Here is a 16,267-nt window from a genome sequence, read left to right as displayed (position 1 = left end):
CAATGCCTGATGGGGCAAAAACACTGTCGTGGGTGGTTTGGGGTACATGTCGTCAATCACTCCTCCCTCCATAAAAGCAACGGCAGACAATCGTTTTGAGCCTTTTTTCCTGGGTTACCCGTGCAGACGCCATACCACAGCAAGCATGGGCAAGTGCAGAATGGTAGTAGAATGTGCCTTTGGACGTTTAAAAGCTCGCTGGTGCTGTTGGTCAGACCTCAGCGCAACCAACATTCCCATTGTTATTGCTGCTTGCTGTGTTCTCCATAATATCTGTGAGAGTAAAGGGGAGACGTTTATGGTGGGGTGGGAGGTTGTAGCAAATCGCCTGGCGTCCAATTTTGAGCAGCCAGACACCAGGACGATTAGAAGAGCACAGCAAGGCGCGCTGCGCATCAGAGAGACTTTGAAAACCAGTTTCAGACTGGCCAGGCTTCGGTGTGACAGCTGTGTGTGTTTCTTCTTGATGCAAACCTGCCCCCTTTCTTGATTTTAATTCCCTGTAAGCCAACCACCCTCCTCCCTTTGAAATAAAGTAACTATTGTTTTGAAACCATGCATTCTTTCTTTATTAATTAAAAAAAAAAAAGAGATAACGGACAAGGTAGCCCGGATGGGGTAGGAGAGGAGGGGAGGCCAACATCACATTGCTTATTGTAGCCACACTAAAAATCAAACTGTTTGAATGACAGCCTTCTGTTGCTTGGGCCATCCTCTGGAGTGGAGTGGCTGGGTGCCTGGAGCCTCCCTCCCCTGCGTTCTTAATGTCTCACAGAGACGTTAGGCGAAGGCCAACAACAAGGGGCCAGGGGGTCGGAGAAGGGGCCGGGAGGTTTTGGAGGGGGCAGTCAAGAGGCAGGGGAGGGGGTCCGGGAGTTCGGGGGGGGGGTCTGTCTGGGGGTTGGGGGTGTAAGGTTTTGGGCAGTCAGGGTACAGGTAGGGGGTAGGGTCCTGGGGGGCAGTTAGGGTGGGGGGTCTTAGGAGGGGGCAGTTAGGGGACAAGGAACAGGGAGGCTTAGGTAGGGGGTGGGGTTCTGGGGGACATAGGGTTACCATATCTCATAAATAAAAAAAGAGGACCCTCCACAGGCCCTGGCCCCGCCCATTTCCCCACCCTAACTCCGCCCCCTCCTCCCTTCCACTCCCAGCCAGGGGGAAAGGGCTGCCCCAGTGCTACCGGCTTCAGGGTTTGCCGGGCAGCCCCCAGACCCTGAGCCCCCAGCCGGCGCTTCCCCAGTGCAGCTGGAGCCCGGGAGGGGAAGCGCCCAGCCGGGGGCGCAGGGTCTGGAGGCTGCCCGGCAAACTGTGAAGCCGGTAGCGCTCGGGCTTCGGGCAGCCCCTATGCCTCCGGACCCTGTGCCCCCAGCCGGGCACTTCCCCTCCTGGGCTCCGGCGGCGTAGGGTCCAGAGGCACAGGGGCTGCCCGAAGCCGGTAGCACTCGGGCAGCCCGGCTCTTAAACAGAGCCGAAGAGGAGCAGAGCCTCCAGCCGCGGGGGCTCTGCGTAACTTACACTGTGTCAGTTACACAGAGCCGAAGAGGAGCAGAGCCGCAGCGGCTGGAGGCTCTGCTCCTCTTCGGCTCTGTTTAAGAGCCGGGCTGCCCGAGCGCTACCGGCTTCGGGCAGCCCCTATGCCTCCGGACCCTGTGCCCCCAGCCGGGCACTTCCCCTCCTGGGCTCCGGAGGCGCAGGGTCGGGGAGGAGCAGAGCCGCCATTTTCTCGGACATGTTCGGCTTTTTGGCAATTCCCCCCGGACGGGGGTTTGACTGCCGAAAAGCCAGACATGTCCGGGAAAAAGAGGACGTATGGTAACCCTAGGGGGACAGTTAAGAGCAGGGGTCCCAGGAGGGGGCAGTCAGGGGACAAGGAGCGGGGGGGAGGTTGGGAGTTCTGGGGGGGGCTGTCAGGGAGCAGGGGTGGGGAGAGGGGTTTAGATGGGTCGGGAGTTCTGGGGGGGCTGTCGGGGTGGGGAGTGGTTGGATGGGGCGTGGGAGTCCCAGGGGTCTGTCTGGGGGTGGGAGTGTGGATAAGGGTTGGTGCAGTCAGGGGGCAGGTAGGGGGTAGGCTCCTAGGGGGCCAGTTAGGATGGGGGGAGGGTCTCAGGAGGGGGCAGTCAGGGGACAAGAGGCAGGGAGGCTTAGGTAAGGGGTGGAGTCCTGGGGGGCAGTTAGGGGCAGGGGTCCCAGGAGGGGGTAGTCAGGGGACAAGGAGCGGGGGGAGGGTTGGGGGCTCTGAGGGGGGGCGGAAAGTGGGAGGGGCAGGGGCGGGGCTAGGACAGGACGGGGGCGGGGCTAGACCAGCCAGAGACCAGCCCAGACCCCTGGGTGCCCAGGGCCCATGTGCTCAGGCTGGGGTGGAGGAGCGCCTGGCCAGCACTATCGGCGGCTCGTACGTGGGTGCTGCTGCTGCCCCCTCCGCAAAGAGCCAGTGCTGGGTAAGGAGGCGGCAGAGCTGGGGCCAGGCCCGTTGCCATGGAAACAGCCTGGGCGGCCATCTTGGGCCTGCACGCCCGGCCCTTCGGGCAGCCTAACTTCCGGTCTGGCCTCATCTCGGCCTTGCCCTCCCTTCCGCCAGGTAGGCCCGTGCTGGCTGTGCCGTAAACACAGCGAGCGGCTGCCGGGATGCGGGCCTGGGCGGCCGGCGGCCTCCTCCGGCTGGGGCTCCTGCTTCTGTCCGGTGAGCGCGGGCCGGGGCCGGGGCCCTCCGCTTCCGGCTGGGGTGATGGGCGGGGGGGCCCGGGGTGGGTCTGTGGGGCGGGGGTGATGGGGGGGGCAGGAGGACCGGGGCATGGATGGGGGCCCAGGGGAACTGGGGGTGGGTCTGTGGGGTTGGAGGGTGATGGGGGGGCAGGAGGACCGGGGCATGGATGGGGGCCCAGGGGAACTGGGGGTGGGTCTGTGGGGTTGGGGGGCTCAGAGGAACTGGGGGTGGGTCTGTGGGGATGGGGGGCCCAGGGGAATTGGGGGTGGGTCTGTGGGGTTGGGGGGCCCAGGGGAACTGGGGGTGGGTCTGTGGGGTTGGGGGGTGATGGGGGGGGGGCAGGAGGACCGGGGCATGGATGGGGGCTATGGGGAACTGGGGGTGGGTCTGTGGGGTTGGGGGGCTCAGAGGAACTGGGGGTGGGTCTGTGGGGATGGGGGGCTCAGAGGAACTGGGGGTGGGTCTGTGGGGATGGGGGGCCCAGGGGAACTGGGGGTGACTGTGTGGGGATGGGGGGCTTAGGGAAACTGGGGGTGGGTCTGTGGGGTTGGGAGTGTTGGGGGGTGGATGAGGAGTTGGGGCCAGGGGTGGGTCTGTGAGATTGGGGATGATGGGGTGGAACTGAGGAGGGCTGTAGGACTAGGGGTTGTGGATGGAGGGCTATGGCGACTTGTGGGGTTGCGGGTGTGTCTTGTGGTCCAGGTTGGAGGTGGAAAGACCAGACATGGATTTGTGGGACAGGTGAAGAAGGGGGTTTGGCTGAGGGATGCAGGAATTTGGGAGGGGTGTGTCTGTGCGATTAATCGAAAGAGGATTACTTGTGGGGTTGGCAGCGTGTTTGGGGCAGCCTGATGGAGGGTACATCTGTGGTTTGTACATTTAGGGGAACTATTTTAGGGGGTTCTGTTTTGGTGGAGGGTGTGACTAGTCTTCCCCTCCTCCCCCAGTGTTTTAGAGGCAGAGAGGATTTTGGGGCAGTTAAAGAGAAGAGTGAGACGTTTGGGGTGGGGAGCGTAAGTAACTTCAGATGGGGTGTCCCAGAAGTGATTGAGTAACAGTAACCCAGCTGCACCCCGGCAAGCTTTCTGAGTCACCCGGACACACCAGTTCCCAGCTTGGATCCATCAGCAGTAGGTGGGGGCGAGTGAGGGCCTTGCGTTAGGTGCAGCCTTAGCATTTGAAATGGTGCATAAGTGCCGTTGAAATGTCCAGGCTCTGTCTAGGGAGCAGAGCCTCCCCTGATGCCGGTGTTTGGGCCCTGGCTATAGACACTCCATCATTTAGAGGTGTTTGTAGCAATAGAAATGGATATGGGGACGGGGAGCACTAGAATGGGAGTCAGGCCGTCTGGGTTCGATCCTTGTCTCTGTCAATGACTTGTTTGGGCAAATCACTTCACCTGTCTGGGCCTCAGTTTCCTCATCTGTAAACTGTGGTGAGTGATTCCCATTCACCTTTGTAAAGCTCTTAGAGATGTTTGAGTGAAAAGTGCTACATGGTCTAAGTGTTAATTTTTAGTGTCTTCTGAATGACTAGTTACTTCTTCACGCAACAAACAGTTAACCTGTGGAACTCATCACTGAGAATGTTGTGAAGGCCAAAAGTATAAGAGGGTTCAAAAAAGCACTAGATAAATTCATGGAGGATAGGTCCATCAATGGCTATTAGCCCGGATGGTCAGGGATGCAACCCCATGCTCTGAGTGTCCCTAGCCTCTGAGTGCCAGAAGCTAGGAGTGGATGACAGGGGATGGATCACTTGATCATTGCCTATTCTGTTCATTCCCTCTGAAGTACCTGGCATTGGCCACTGTCAGAAGACAGGATACTGGGCTGCATGGATCATCATTCTGAGCCAGTATGGCCATTCTTATCTTCTTACCATGTTTTTATGATGATGGAACAAATCCCTTTTTGAAGTCCTTTGATAAACTCACTTGCCAATGGTTTTTCCCCATCAGACTTTCTGAGACCCTGGCTACAATTCTTGACAGTTGTGACTTTTTCCCACCTCCCTTTGCTTCCTTCGCTCTACAGTCCAGGCAGTTGGACTAAGACTTGTTTACATTTCTGGAAAAAATACCGTAATTTGTTTTCAAGTCTCCCTATTTTGTATTTATTATGGACAACACTTCTGTAATGCCATAAACTTATATAGCGCTTTACAAACTTAAAAAGAAGCATGTTTTCAGCACCAAACAGCTTACAAAATAAAGAAGACAGGCATGAGCAAATGCAGAACAGAACTTCAGGAGAGGGACTGTGTGCTGATTTATTAATGAGAAGAAGAGCCCTGAAGTTGGCACTTTGGACCTTCTCTCTGGTCCAGTTGCGTTCGATTACCTACTCTTTGGCTTGTTTATCCCCTTGACTGGGTAATGGAGGGCTTTGGTAGTGACCTCGGAACAATAGGGGTTGGGTGGGTGCAAGGGGATGGGATAGATGTATGTGCAGATTCAGACAGCCATCAGTTCTTCACTGGGGCGGCTTTGCTATCTCACTTGTGTCCCTTACAAAAATTCCCATCTAATCTTTCTCTTTGGGGCTCGTTTCACCAGGTGTCTGCAATGCTCTTTCATTGGAAATTAAAGTGGATCCTGAAGTTCAAGCTTTTGTTGATGAACAGGTGACCCTGAAATGCTCATTCAGATCCGTCTCTCCCATAACTCAGAAGCTGACTGTAGACTGGAGTTACCAGCCCCTCACAGGTGGTCGTACGGAGACAGTAAGTGCTTGTAGATGAGTGTCCCAAAGAATCTTTCTTGCAGCTGGGCAGAACTCTGTGGGAAGGTTAAAGATCCCGTGGCATTTTGTGTAAAAAGTCAGTGTTCGTCTCAGTGTGCTTCTCTGCTGTGTGGTGGGCTCTTTGGTTGTCACCTTCCACTCCAGATGTGGCTGCATTTCAGTGCTGCTGTATATACATAGGTTGAATTTCTTTAAAATCCTTTGGGCCGAATGGTACCATGTAAATGCAAAGTATTAGAACCCTAAGAAATGACTGTCGCATTGCAAACTAGGCATCCATATAAATGCACTGGGGATCACGTGGTTTGGAAAGCTTCCCGTGCAGAACATACCGTGGCAGCTTTGCCATGTGGCAGAATGCAAGTATAACTTATTTTGGAGTGGCAGCGGTGTGTGTGGAGAGCCAGTCTGCAGGCACTGATGATGACAGATGGTACTAAAGGATTTATGGGCTCTTACCAGTTATTGTTGGCAGTGGTATGAAATCTAGTCACAGGTGCATAGATGTAAAATCCATTCATAAATGTCTCATTCTCTGTGTAAATCATCAGTGAGTTCCTCTGCTCAGCTGAGGTTGAGCTCAGAATGGTAGGTTGCAACTGGAAGGATGCGGTGGTGTCTGTGTGAAATAGGCTCTGGTAAGTCCCCTGTGGCCAGCCAGCAGGAGTGAACTGAAGGGAAGTTAGCACTATTTTGTGAACTAAAGTCAGATCTGCAGAGCTGCAGCATTCAGTCATGCCATGCCTGTGACAAGGTTCCAGTGCTTTACAAAGAGCTGGGGAGGGAGCACTACAATTCTGGACTGGCACTGCCAGATGACCAAGGAACTGATTGCATGCGGTGTATTTGTAGCCGTGACCTGCAGAAGAGCTCTGTGTGGCTCGAAAGCTTGTGTCTCTCACCAACGACAGTTGGTTCAGTAAAAGATTACCTCACCTACCTTGTTGCTTTAACTGATTATCTTGAAAAGCTGTCTGTCTCAGGTATTACCATCGTGTCTCACAATCCTAATGTATTTATCCTCACAACACCCCTGGGAGGTAGTGATGTGCTATTATCCCTACTTGACAGTTGGGAAACCGAGGCAGAGAATAACTAAGTGACTTGCCCACGGTCACATAGTCGCAGGATAGTACCCTAACCTCCAGAGCAGTGGTTCTCAACCTATTTACCATTGTGGGCCGCATATGCAGCTTTCTATGTGTTATGTGGGCCACATCCACACACACTATATATTACTTGTATGGCCCTGAGGATGTCACATGGGCCACAGCTGTGTGCTGATTGGGCTGTAAGCGGGCCGCAGGTTGAGAACCACTGCACCAGAGCATCCTCTTCTTAGATCCTCCATAGTCAGAAAGATGATGGTGACTCTGATGCGAGCCCTGGAGACTGGTGGGCAAGAAGGGAGATCCTCGGGGCTGTATCATGGATATGGAAGACCCTGACATGCATTTCCACCCTCTCTTCCCCCTAGGTAAAAATATAAAAAGATCTGAAAAGCTGGTGCAATAGTGCCCAGCGTTGTGGGTTTGTGAGCCCCTGGTGTATCTGAGGTGGGATGCCTGTGAAAGGGTCGTTCATTTTGGTTCCGTTACTCTCCAAAAGGAGGTTTTTTCTCTCTCCTTTTTGGAAAATGACTTATTGGAACAATTATTGTCTTCCCCCTTCAGATTTTTCATTATCAGTCTGTTGCATACCCAGCTGTAGTGGGAACATTCAGAGACAGAATTTCATGGGTTGGGAACGTTGCCAAAGGTGATGCCTCCATTGCTATCCAAAACTTGACGATGAATGACAATGGGACGTTCACCTGTGCTGTGAAGAATCCCCCGGATGTGCACCACAACATCCCCCAGACCAAGCTGACAGTCACACACCGGGGTAAGTCTCTAGCATGGCAATATTCTCCCTATTTATTTATCATGAGTGCATTCCTGTTTTGCCAGAAATCTTTGGAGTCTAAGCACCAGATCTGGTGTCTAGCTTTCCTGGAACTACAGATTTAAATGCAACCAGGGCATCAGCTCAGCCCCTCTCCTTTCCAGCTAGATAAATTGAGATCCATGCAGTTTGGTGTGTGATCTTTTGGTGAAAATTTAAGGTTGTGACTGTCCTGCATGGAGATGGAAGAAGCCAGCAGCATTTTCCTAAGAGCAGGCATCTACCCTGGTGTCTGTCTTAGGAGTTCAGATCATCCCAAACTTCATTGGGGGTCAGCGCATGTACAGGGGACAGGAGGTGGGAGTGGAGGTGATGGGCATCCCTCAGCAGAGGCTCAGTACACAAGATTGGCAGTCCCGGATTCCCACTGCAGAGGGTACAGCATTAATCGGGTAGCATTGCTGGGAGCGGATATCTTAACAGTGACTTGGCGTTTCACAAACATTAACGAATAGCTGCCTTAGGCAAATGCCTCATCTACCCTGTATGAGAGAGCGGTCCCTGGGCTTGCGGATTGGGTGTGTCCATCAGTTTGATGCGACTCCCCTCTCACTTGGCTTTGAATGTGCTGCTCTCAGGCTGTGTCTACACTACACAGCTTTTAGCGACACAGCTGTGTTGCTACAGCCGTGCTGCTAAAAGTCACACCGTGTACCTGCTGTTTGTTGGTTCTCCTGCCGACAAAACCTTCTAACCCCAACGAATGGGTTAGCTTTTTTGGCAGGAGAGTGCTCCTGCTGACAAAGTGCTGTTCACACCGGTGCTTGTCGTTGGCAACAATTTTTTTGTCTTTCGGGGGGGTGTTTTTTTTAACACCTCTGAAAGACAAAAGTTTTGTCGTTCAGTTGCCAGTGTAGACATAGCCTAACTTGTGCTCCTTCACTGCAGCCAGATAGATGTAATCTTTGTCCTCCCCTCCATGGGAGGAGTCTAGTTCTGAATTTGAGTTCCCTGACAGGACTTTGTCACAAGTTCCTTTAACCCCAGCAAGCCCTGTGCTTTTTATAAAAAAGGCCAGGATGCTGTGTGCTGGATTAATATTTGCCATAGAGATAAAACAAAGCCATATTCTACTGCTATTCTCTCTCCTGCAGGCTTTTCTTTCCAGCTAACTTCAGCAGTGTTGCTATCCATCTTAGTGTTCCTCCCCTCTGCCATTGTGGTCATTCTGCTGCTGGTGAGGATGGGAAGGAAATTTGGAGTCCTAAAGCATAGAAAAAAATCTGGCTATAAGAAATCATCCATTGAAGTCTCTGATGAGTAAGTTTTACATTGAACCTAATCCCCATTTCCCCTCTGGCCTGGGGTCGTGGTTGGATTTTTTCTGTCCTCCCACATCTCATAACCCACAGCATCTGGGGTTCTGTCAGTGAGACTTCATTGTCAATGGGCACAAGTCAGCTGGTAGTTAGTCTCTGAAAACACCTTGTGGGAAAGTAACTGAGTGAAATGTGTGCTGTACATCCTCTTTGTGGGGCAGCTGAGCTAAACTGTTTGTTGAGATAGAGAGCCTTTCACCTCCATCGCCGGATTTAACCCAGTCCAGATCAGTAAGCTGTGTGGAGGGTCTCAGTCCGAATGTCTGTATCACAAAAACCCACTATTCTAATACTAACTGGCTCCCTTGTAAATGCACCACTTTGTTCTTCTGGGATGTCAAGTCAGAATTAAATTCACAGTCTTTTTAACTAAAATATTTTGATTAATGGCAGCTGAAACTTTCCAGCCAAACAGCAATTTCTGTGGTTAATAGTGTGATGAAAAGACAGCTGGAGGAGTTTGCATGGCAAATCTAAATCAAATGGCCAAACCTTTGAAATAAAGAGCCTAACATTCTGGTCTTCTGCTTTGCTAGTTAAAACATAATTATAGAGAAGGCATTTCTGATGAATTAGTCAAAGGGACTGGGAAAGTGACCGGTGTGTTAGAAAACAATCCCAGTCTCGGGGCTGTATTGGGGCGTGAGTGGGAGACACGTTGACCTAACACTGTGCTTTTTCTGCAGGCCTGAGCCCACGGAGCAGGGCACCTGCCTGGGGAGGATGGGCCCATGGTGTTTGCAGTGTGTGGTAAGTGCAAATAAGCATTCTTGTAAGTGTTTGTATCACTGTTAGCTCTCATGAGAGTGAGGGCTGAGAGCAGTAGCTAGAGCCAGGGATAGTGCCCGAGAGCTTAGTGTGAGCTCCTCTCACAGCTCCGCTGATGCCTTTCAGTGCTCTCCATGTAGAAAGTGCTGCATTATTGGGTGCGTGCGATTGGCTTGAGACCCACCAAATTCATTTCACGTGAGACTTAATCCAGATCAAACCCCAAGTTTCCAGTGCTGAAAAAACAGTGCTTTAACCTCTTAACTCACTCAGCTGCCCCTTTCCTGCAGAGACTGTGGTGAGTCTCTTTACTCCAAAGGTGGAGCAGGGCTAGTAGGCTGTGTCTGTTGGGTAAGCAGTGCAGAGATGGAGAGGCTGGAGGCAGAAACGCATACCTCCATTTTACTTTCTTCCAAAGGTGGTAGCATGCAGACTTGGGTTAGCTTGGGTATTTTTGATTAGAAATCTCCATACTCATGCTGTTCTGGTCACAACAGAACCCTTTTTCAACTCTCTGGTTTCTGTGCCTTCTATTGCTTCTATTTCTGTTCACTTGCTATCACCCCATCACCAACCTCTTCTAGTACCTGCAGTGGCTTTGGTTTTAAACTTATTGTACTGGAACTTCTAAACTCTCCTTCCATCCTCTGCACTTGCCTTGTTGGAAAGCATATCCAAGCTTCCCCTGCTGCATTGAACAAGCACAGCCAAAGGCACGTTACATCCCAGTACACGCGCCCTGATGTGCGTGATTAGAGGGAGCATTCTTATCGTGTCCTTCCCAGTGTGCTACAGAGCTGGGGAATAAGCCTACAACCCTCACTGCCATGTCTCTGTCTCATGTAGTCACCTAATCTGCTCCACTTACCATGGGTCAAACCAGGGGCACATGGGGAGAAAGCAGAAAGTTGTGTTTTTTTTGAAAAGTTGGTGTTGATGTGGGAGACGGAGGCTATTGCAGATGACGGGTGAAGTAGTGGAGAAGGTTCCCTCGCACACAGTGGTGAGATTGTGTACAGGGACAGGACTGAAGCAGGTGGTATTTGCTGGAGGCAGCAGGCAAAGGAATGGAGACAGTTGGGATCAATGAGAGAGGCTTGATCAAATGTGTAGAGTTTTTTAAAACAAGGAGGGATTAATCTGATAGTTTCCTCTGATCGCTCAGTAAAGTTTAGTTTAGTTTGATTTAATCCTGTTAATTTCATGTTGACTGTTTCATCAGTCATTTGAGAAGTTGTTCTTAGCTGACAACAGAATATTTAGCACTCTAGGAGGCGCCTTGTCTCAGTGATGCTGATGTAGCAGCACATGGTGCTGCTGTGACGTGTTTTTCTGTTCATCTTTAAATATTGAAAATATTTTCAATTGTAAAATCAGTCACACACAGCAAAACCAAGGAAGCTGCTTGCACTTGGATCATGAAAGGGGTGGGAAACCAGTGGAGGTTTTTGCTGATAAGGCAGGTACGTTTGCGCCTCCTATTGTGTCAGAACAATGACCTGAGGTCACCATAAGGCAAGAAAGTGCCAGATTATCATGGTCACTAACGTTAAGATATTGGGGATCTGAAGGCATGGGGTTGCTAGGAGCAGAGGCAGACTTCAGCAGTAGGATTTAGATGCATTAGCAGTGCTGTGTGGCTGCTCACAAGCCCGTTTACAGGCACTGAGTGCATGTGCTTTTCTTTTAAACGCACCAGGCTGGGGGCTCTCCAGTCTCGTGTGGAGATTTTGCAGGAAGGAAATGGCTGCTTGAGCTGTTCTGGATCGGTTCTCTGTAGGGAGTGGTGCTTTCAAAGGAAGCTAGTGCTTGGGGGTTGGTGTGGCAGGTGCCTTGTGCTTGAGGTTTGGTTGTTACTTCTCTTAAACCTGCTCCACGTGAATTTCTTGCAGTGCCAGTTTAACTGGGCTCCTCAGTGACATGCCAGAAGGATTTGACTGCAGACTCGTATAGAGACACTAGGCCTAAGGCCTTTGCAGGAGTGCTGGCTTTTTCAAAATGAGCAGCTTCTGGGAAACACTTAATCTCTTGTCTGAACTGGCCCAACTCATGTCTGTGCTGAACATCTGAATTGTTTCATGTCTTCGTGCCTAATCTCGCTCTCCCAATACTTTCTGTCCAGGACACGGATGAGGAGGAACCGTACTGATGGAAGGCCAAAGCTGCAGAAGAAGGGAGAATGTGCAGTATTGAAAATCCCTTCCAGAAGGCCACTAGGACCCTTGGATACCCAGTGGCTCTTGGCGCGTTGGGAGAAGAATTCTGAGATGGGAGAATCAACTTTTATTCAGCCATAGGAATGATGATTTTAAAATTTTGTTATTTATTGAAAAAAAAGTAAGTCTTTTGTATTCAAAACCCACTTGGCAATATCTTAAGGCAGAGGCAGATAAACCTGAAATATAGTTTTCAATTTAAAGAAACCACAGTGCTTCCAATTAAGCAAGCCCATTCTCTCCTAACAATCTGACTCAGCACATTCTCTGGTGTAGAGTTTGTGTCTGTCGCATTGTTCCCTATGTCACATGACTGTCTTCCAGTTTCCTTACGTTGAAATTGCCTACAGCACAGGCTGCTTAGGAGTGAGAGGTAGCGCCTTAAGCAGGTGGTCTTGAGACACATCTAGCAAAAGTGTCTGGTGTTACACTGGTGCAGCCGTGCTGAAGTGTTACACCAGCATAACTGAGGGCTGGATTTGGCCCACTGGGCAAAGGACATATCTGAGTGTGGGCTGAAAGGAGCTGGCTGCTTTTTCATTGCTTCCTGGTGTCATCTGCCTTATAATGATGGAATAACCAACTTGTGCCTCCCCTCCTTTCAGCTAAGGTTTTAAAAAGCTGCCAGCTGCATTGTAATGAAACCCTGGTATTATTTGCTTTGAATCTTCATTACCCAGCAGTCTGCAGCACCAGATAATTCTGTGCCTAGAATGAAGTTCTTTGTAAAAAAATGAAGTGTGACTAATTTGCGGCTATTTTTCCTCTAATAATGGCAAATAGTGGCTAGGGTGCCCCCAGCTCCGTCTGCCTGGACCACCATCTCAGGGCAATGTCTAAGGGAAGAACCCTTTGGCTCTATTGTAAAAACCACCAAATTCCTCCCCTTTTCATAGGCTCAGACATTGAGAAAACAGTTGAACAAACTTCTGCTCAGTGGGCTTCGAAATGGCAAAAGTGACCATTAATGCTGCAGTGGCTGACTCTCTTGTGCTGAGCAGGGCAGACAGCATCTGCCTGCACTGAACATTGATGGACACTGTTAGCCGTCGCACTTGTCACATTTTATTTTCTCTTCTACAAGTGTTATGGAGCTGAGAGTGGAGGAGAATGGTGCAGAGAGCTTCCCTGGTCCATAAAGTGAAATGCCTCCATCTGTAGCTGCCTTCATCATAGACAGGCCGGGAGGTGTCTAGTGAGTCTTGTGAAATTCATGGGTGGATAGAGGAAACTACCGAGAGGCTCTGAAGTTGCAGAATGAGGTGAACAGTGCATCAGTATATTAGCAAATACTAATGCACATTATCCAGGGAGGGCTCAGTGCATTGCTTGGCTGGGTAATCACTGAGCGCTTCAGGGGGAGAAAATTCTCCTGACTTTTCCTCCACCCGCAGCTCCAACAATAAGTATTGTGAGGACAGAGGTGCTATGCTCATAGTATTGTCTCCTGTTTTAGTTCTGACCTGCCTCTGTAGTGAGCAGCAGAGTCCTGTGGGACAAGGAGCAGTGTGGATAACATACGAGGCTCTGTATTCTTATGTTTCCAGGACAGGCTGAGCAATACTTACCACTTATTGCCATCTCAGGAAGTCCATTTTATAGCTTCCATCCATTGAGGGCTGCATGGGATACCCAGTACAGCTCCCAGACTGACCAACAGAGGCAGGCGTCTTCCTGCGTGCGTCCCCCTCTGCAGGGACTGCACCTCGGCACACAACTCTGATGTTGCCTGTGGAACTCTTGGGTTTCTGGGTGCCCCTCCTGCTTCTGTGCAAGTCTGGGCGTGTTACCATTGAATTAGCTGGGAACAGAGTTGTATCTTGTCTTAGCCCTTCCTTTGCTGTTCAACTGAGAAGTGGCTTGCCTCATTCCGGCAGTCCGCCTGTGCCTCTGATTGCCTGTAAGCCTAAGCATTTGGTGCCTGCATTTACACAACAGCAGGCAGGTTTAAAGATCCCAGTCTCTCGTTAAATGAGAGTATTGTAAAGAGCCTTGTCCCACCTGCTATACCCATTGGGCTGGGGCCTGGCGGAGTTGCCATAATACTCTGCTGCTCAAAACTTGCTGTAACTTCAGGAGTGAGTTTGAACTTTTACATGTGCAAGTGGTGAATGGGGAATTACGAAGCTGCCGGCAGGCTGGCCACCTCACTGCTGCCCCATAGTCTGCAAGGGGTGGAGTTTCTTCTTTCACCAACCCTGCCCAATAAGAAAGAGAGAGGAGGGGGGAAGCAGTGACATTCATCTCCGCTATCCCACTTGCTTTCTCTGCGTGGCATTAGCTGGATGATCCCTTTCGCTGTAGATGCGCTGCTGTGTCATGGCCAATATATCATTTTGTTTCATTCCAGGCCACGTTTTTCTTTATTTGGCTAGAAATAGGCAGACACATGGCTGAGTTTGAAGAGGAGCTTGTGAAGCTATCTGGCTTGACTGATCGCTGTTGGGTTAAGGAAGAGTCATGGTGATGATGGGAAATATGCTTAGGAGCAGATTTAAATAGAAGAGAGACCACATATTCCAATCCCCATCCACAAACTCTGGCACGGGTGTCTCATTGTCCGCATGGTGCTATGTAGCCCATCAATGGGGTGTAAGCTGTAGTGCCATATGAATCTGACTGTCTAGTCCAGAGGTTGTGTCTTTAAGTAGCATAGCAACATGGTATTCAGGGCCAGCTCCTGGTAGCTGCCTTGACCACAACGCACAATGATAAGAATTTTCCCCTTCCGTAGCTAAAGGGTTTTTATAAGTTTGCACTTACTAGTGACGCAGTGACTGTCCAAACCAAAAGTTACTGGCAAGCTAGAGGGAACTGGTTTTATGGTCTGGGCAGTAGCTAACTGCTCAGTGCTTTGCAGAAATAACCTCATGTTTCTACAGAACTTTTCACTGCAAGGGAGGCCAAAGCATTTACAAACAATGGCCAAATCCTGTGCTCGATTACGCTGGTACAAAGGGATACTGACTTCCTGAAGCTCGTGGCTTTGCTCTGTGTGTCAGAGTAAAATTTGGCTCTTACTTTGTCAGCTCTATGGAAATCCAGCTCTGGATGGATCGCACCAGCAGTGTAACAACACCCATGTAGGGAAAGAAGTGAAGCAGGATCTGTGTTTGTGACACATGGCCAGAAAGGGTTAAACATCCTGCAAAAACTCAAGACATGGGGAGATAACTTGTGTTTTTGTGTATTTACATATGTATGAGTAGGGTCAAGATGTAATCCACAGTCCCTGTCTGTGCTGTATTCTGATAGTTCAAGTCAAAAGAACATCCTATCATTTAAATAAATTTTAAACACAGGATATCTCTGTAGTCATCTCTCTTTTTGAAATGTATAGAAAATAATCTGTGAATGGTGGAGGAAACAAGCAAATGGCCTTATGTTAATTCTACAGCTAAGTACTGGTGATGGACCTCCTTCAAAGTCGTGCTAATTACCTTTTGAACTCCAACTTGTCAAAAGACATGAAATTGTACAAAAGATCATTGGGTCCTGATTCTGTCATCACAGATCTGCTTAGGCTTCATCAGGGGAAGTTTGAGGCACAAGATTGAGGTCCCAATTATGCTGGTATGCCCTGAATATGATTTTGGACATTGGACCTATGAACTATTTCTGAAAGAACTCTTTGCAACTACAAAGCTCACCATCTCTGCTATGAATCTGAACCTCAATAAATTGAACTCATGTCTGTATGCGTATTGAACTTTTAACAGACTCTCTCTTGTTTTTTAATAAAGTTTAGTTTAATAAGAATGGGCTGTAGCGCGTATTTGGGTAAGATCTGGAATATTCATTAACCTGGGAGGTAATGTGTCAGATCCTTTGGGATTGGTAGAACCCTTTTTTTTATATGAGGAAATAAGTTTTACAGAAATTTTCACCATACTTGACGTGTGCACCTGGATGGGGGCCTGAGGGAACTGTGGTGTTTGAACTTCTGAGTAACCAGTAAGGTAATAAAGAAGCTGTTTTGTGCTGGCGTGGTAAATCTAAGTATTGGAATATCCACCAGTTTTATGAGGATTATCTGCCCCATTCTTTGCAGTTCACCCTAATTGAGTGACCATAGTTGGCTCCCCACTAGGACCCCGATTACAGTGCTGTTGAAATTGGGAGTCAGGGTGGGGAAGGTAATTGTCAACAGAGCAGATAACTGTGTATGCCAAGTATCCTGCCTTTCCAGTCAGAATCTAAACAGTAAAGCGAGTGGCATGACATCAAACACATGACTTCATAAAAGTTAGCATTTAAATAGCGGCTTCCTGGCACAAAGACATAAGCTGGGCTATACTATTCATACAGCGACCGTCTGCGTTGGGGTTCTGAGCCTCATCCCTCCTTGAGCTGGTTATTTTATAACTTATTTTGTCCCAGGAGCTCAGGCTAAGAGTGAGGGGAGGCCAGGGAGCTGAATTTTGAGGATCTGTGGCCCCATTAAGAGGATATGTATAGTAAATTTGATTGGAGCGGTCTGCTGTGATTAAAAGTTTGGATTTCAGGCACGTTCTAAGTAGTGATTAGCAGGTTTTCCTCTGGTAATGTGAGTGCTGTGTGTATCTACAAGTATCT

At 49.7% G+C, this 16,267-nt stretch overlaps 1 protein-coding gene across 5 annotated transcripts; it reads left to right on the top strand.

The window, feature by feature from the left end:
• Positions 1-2,320: 2,320 nt before the first annotated feature.
• Positions 2,321-15,408, top strand: MPZL3 (myelin protein zero like 3). 5 transcript variants are annotated; one of them, XM_054004814.1, is made up of 6 exons: positions 2,321-2,435; positions 5,259-5,425; positions 7,119-7,329; positions 8,484-8,649; positions 9,395-9,458; positions 11,599-11,708. In XM_054004814.1, exons 1-6 carry the CDS (start codon positions 2,339-2,341, stop codon positions 11,623-11,625), a joined length of 732 nt encoding a protein of 243 aa, XP_053860789.1. In that variant the 5' UTR covers positions 2,321-2,338; the 3' UTR covers positions 11,626-11,708. The 5 variants fall into 5 exon arrangements, with proteins under 5 accessions (XP_053860789.1, XP_053860787.1, XP_053860790.1 ...); XM_054004812.1 differs by lacking the exon at positions 2,321-2,435 and adding an exon at positions 2,443-2,575; XM_054004817.1 differs by lacking the exon at positions 2,321-2,435 and adding an exon at positions 2,582-2,677.
• The last annotated feature ends 859 nt before the right edge of the window (positions 15,409-16,267 follow it).

The sequence above is a fragment of the Malaclemys terrapin genome, chromosome 15, assembly GCF_027887155.1.
Source record: "Malaclemys terrapin pileata isolate rMalTer1 chromosome 15, rMalTer1.hap1, whole genome shotgun sequence".
Lineage (NCBI taxonomy): Eukaryota > Metazoa > Chordata > Testudines > Emydidae > Malaclemys > Malaclemys terrapin.
Note: the sequence above shows the minus strand (reverse complement) of the source record. Positions and strands in the feature narration are given on the sequence as shown.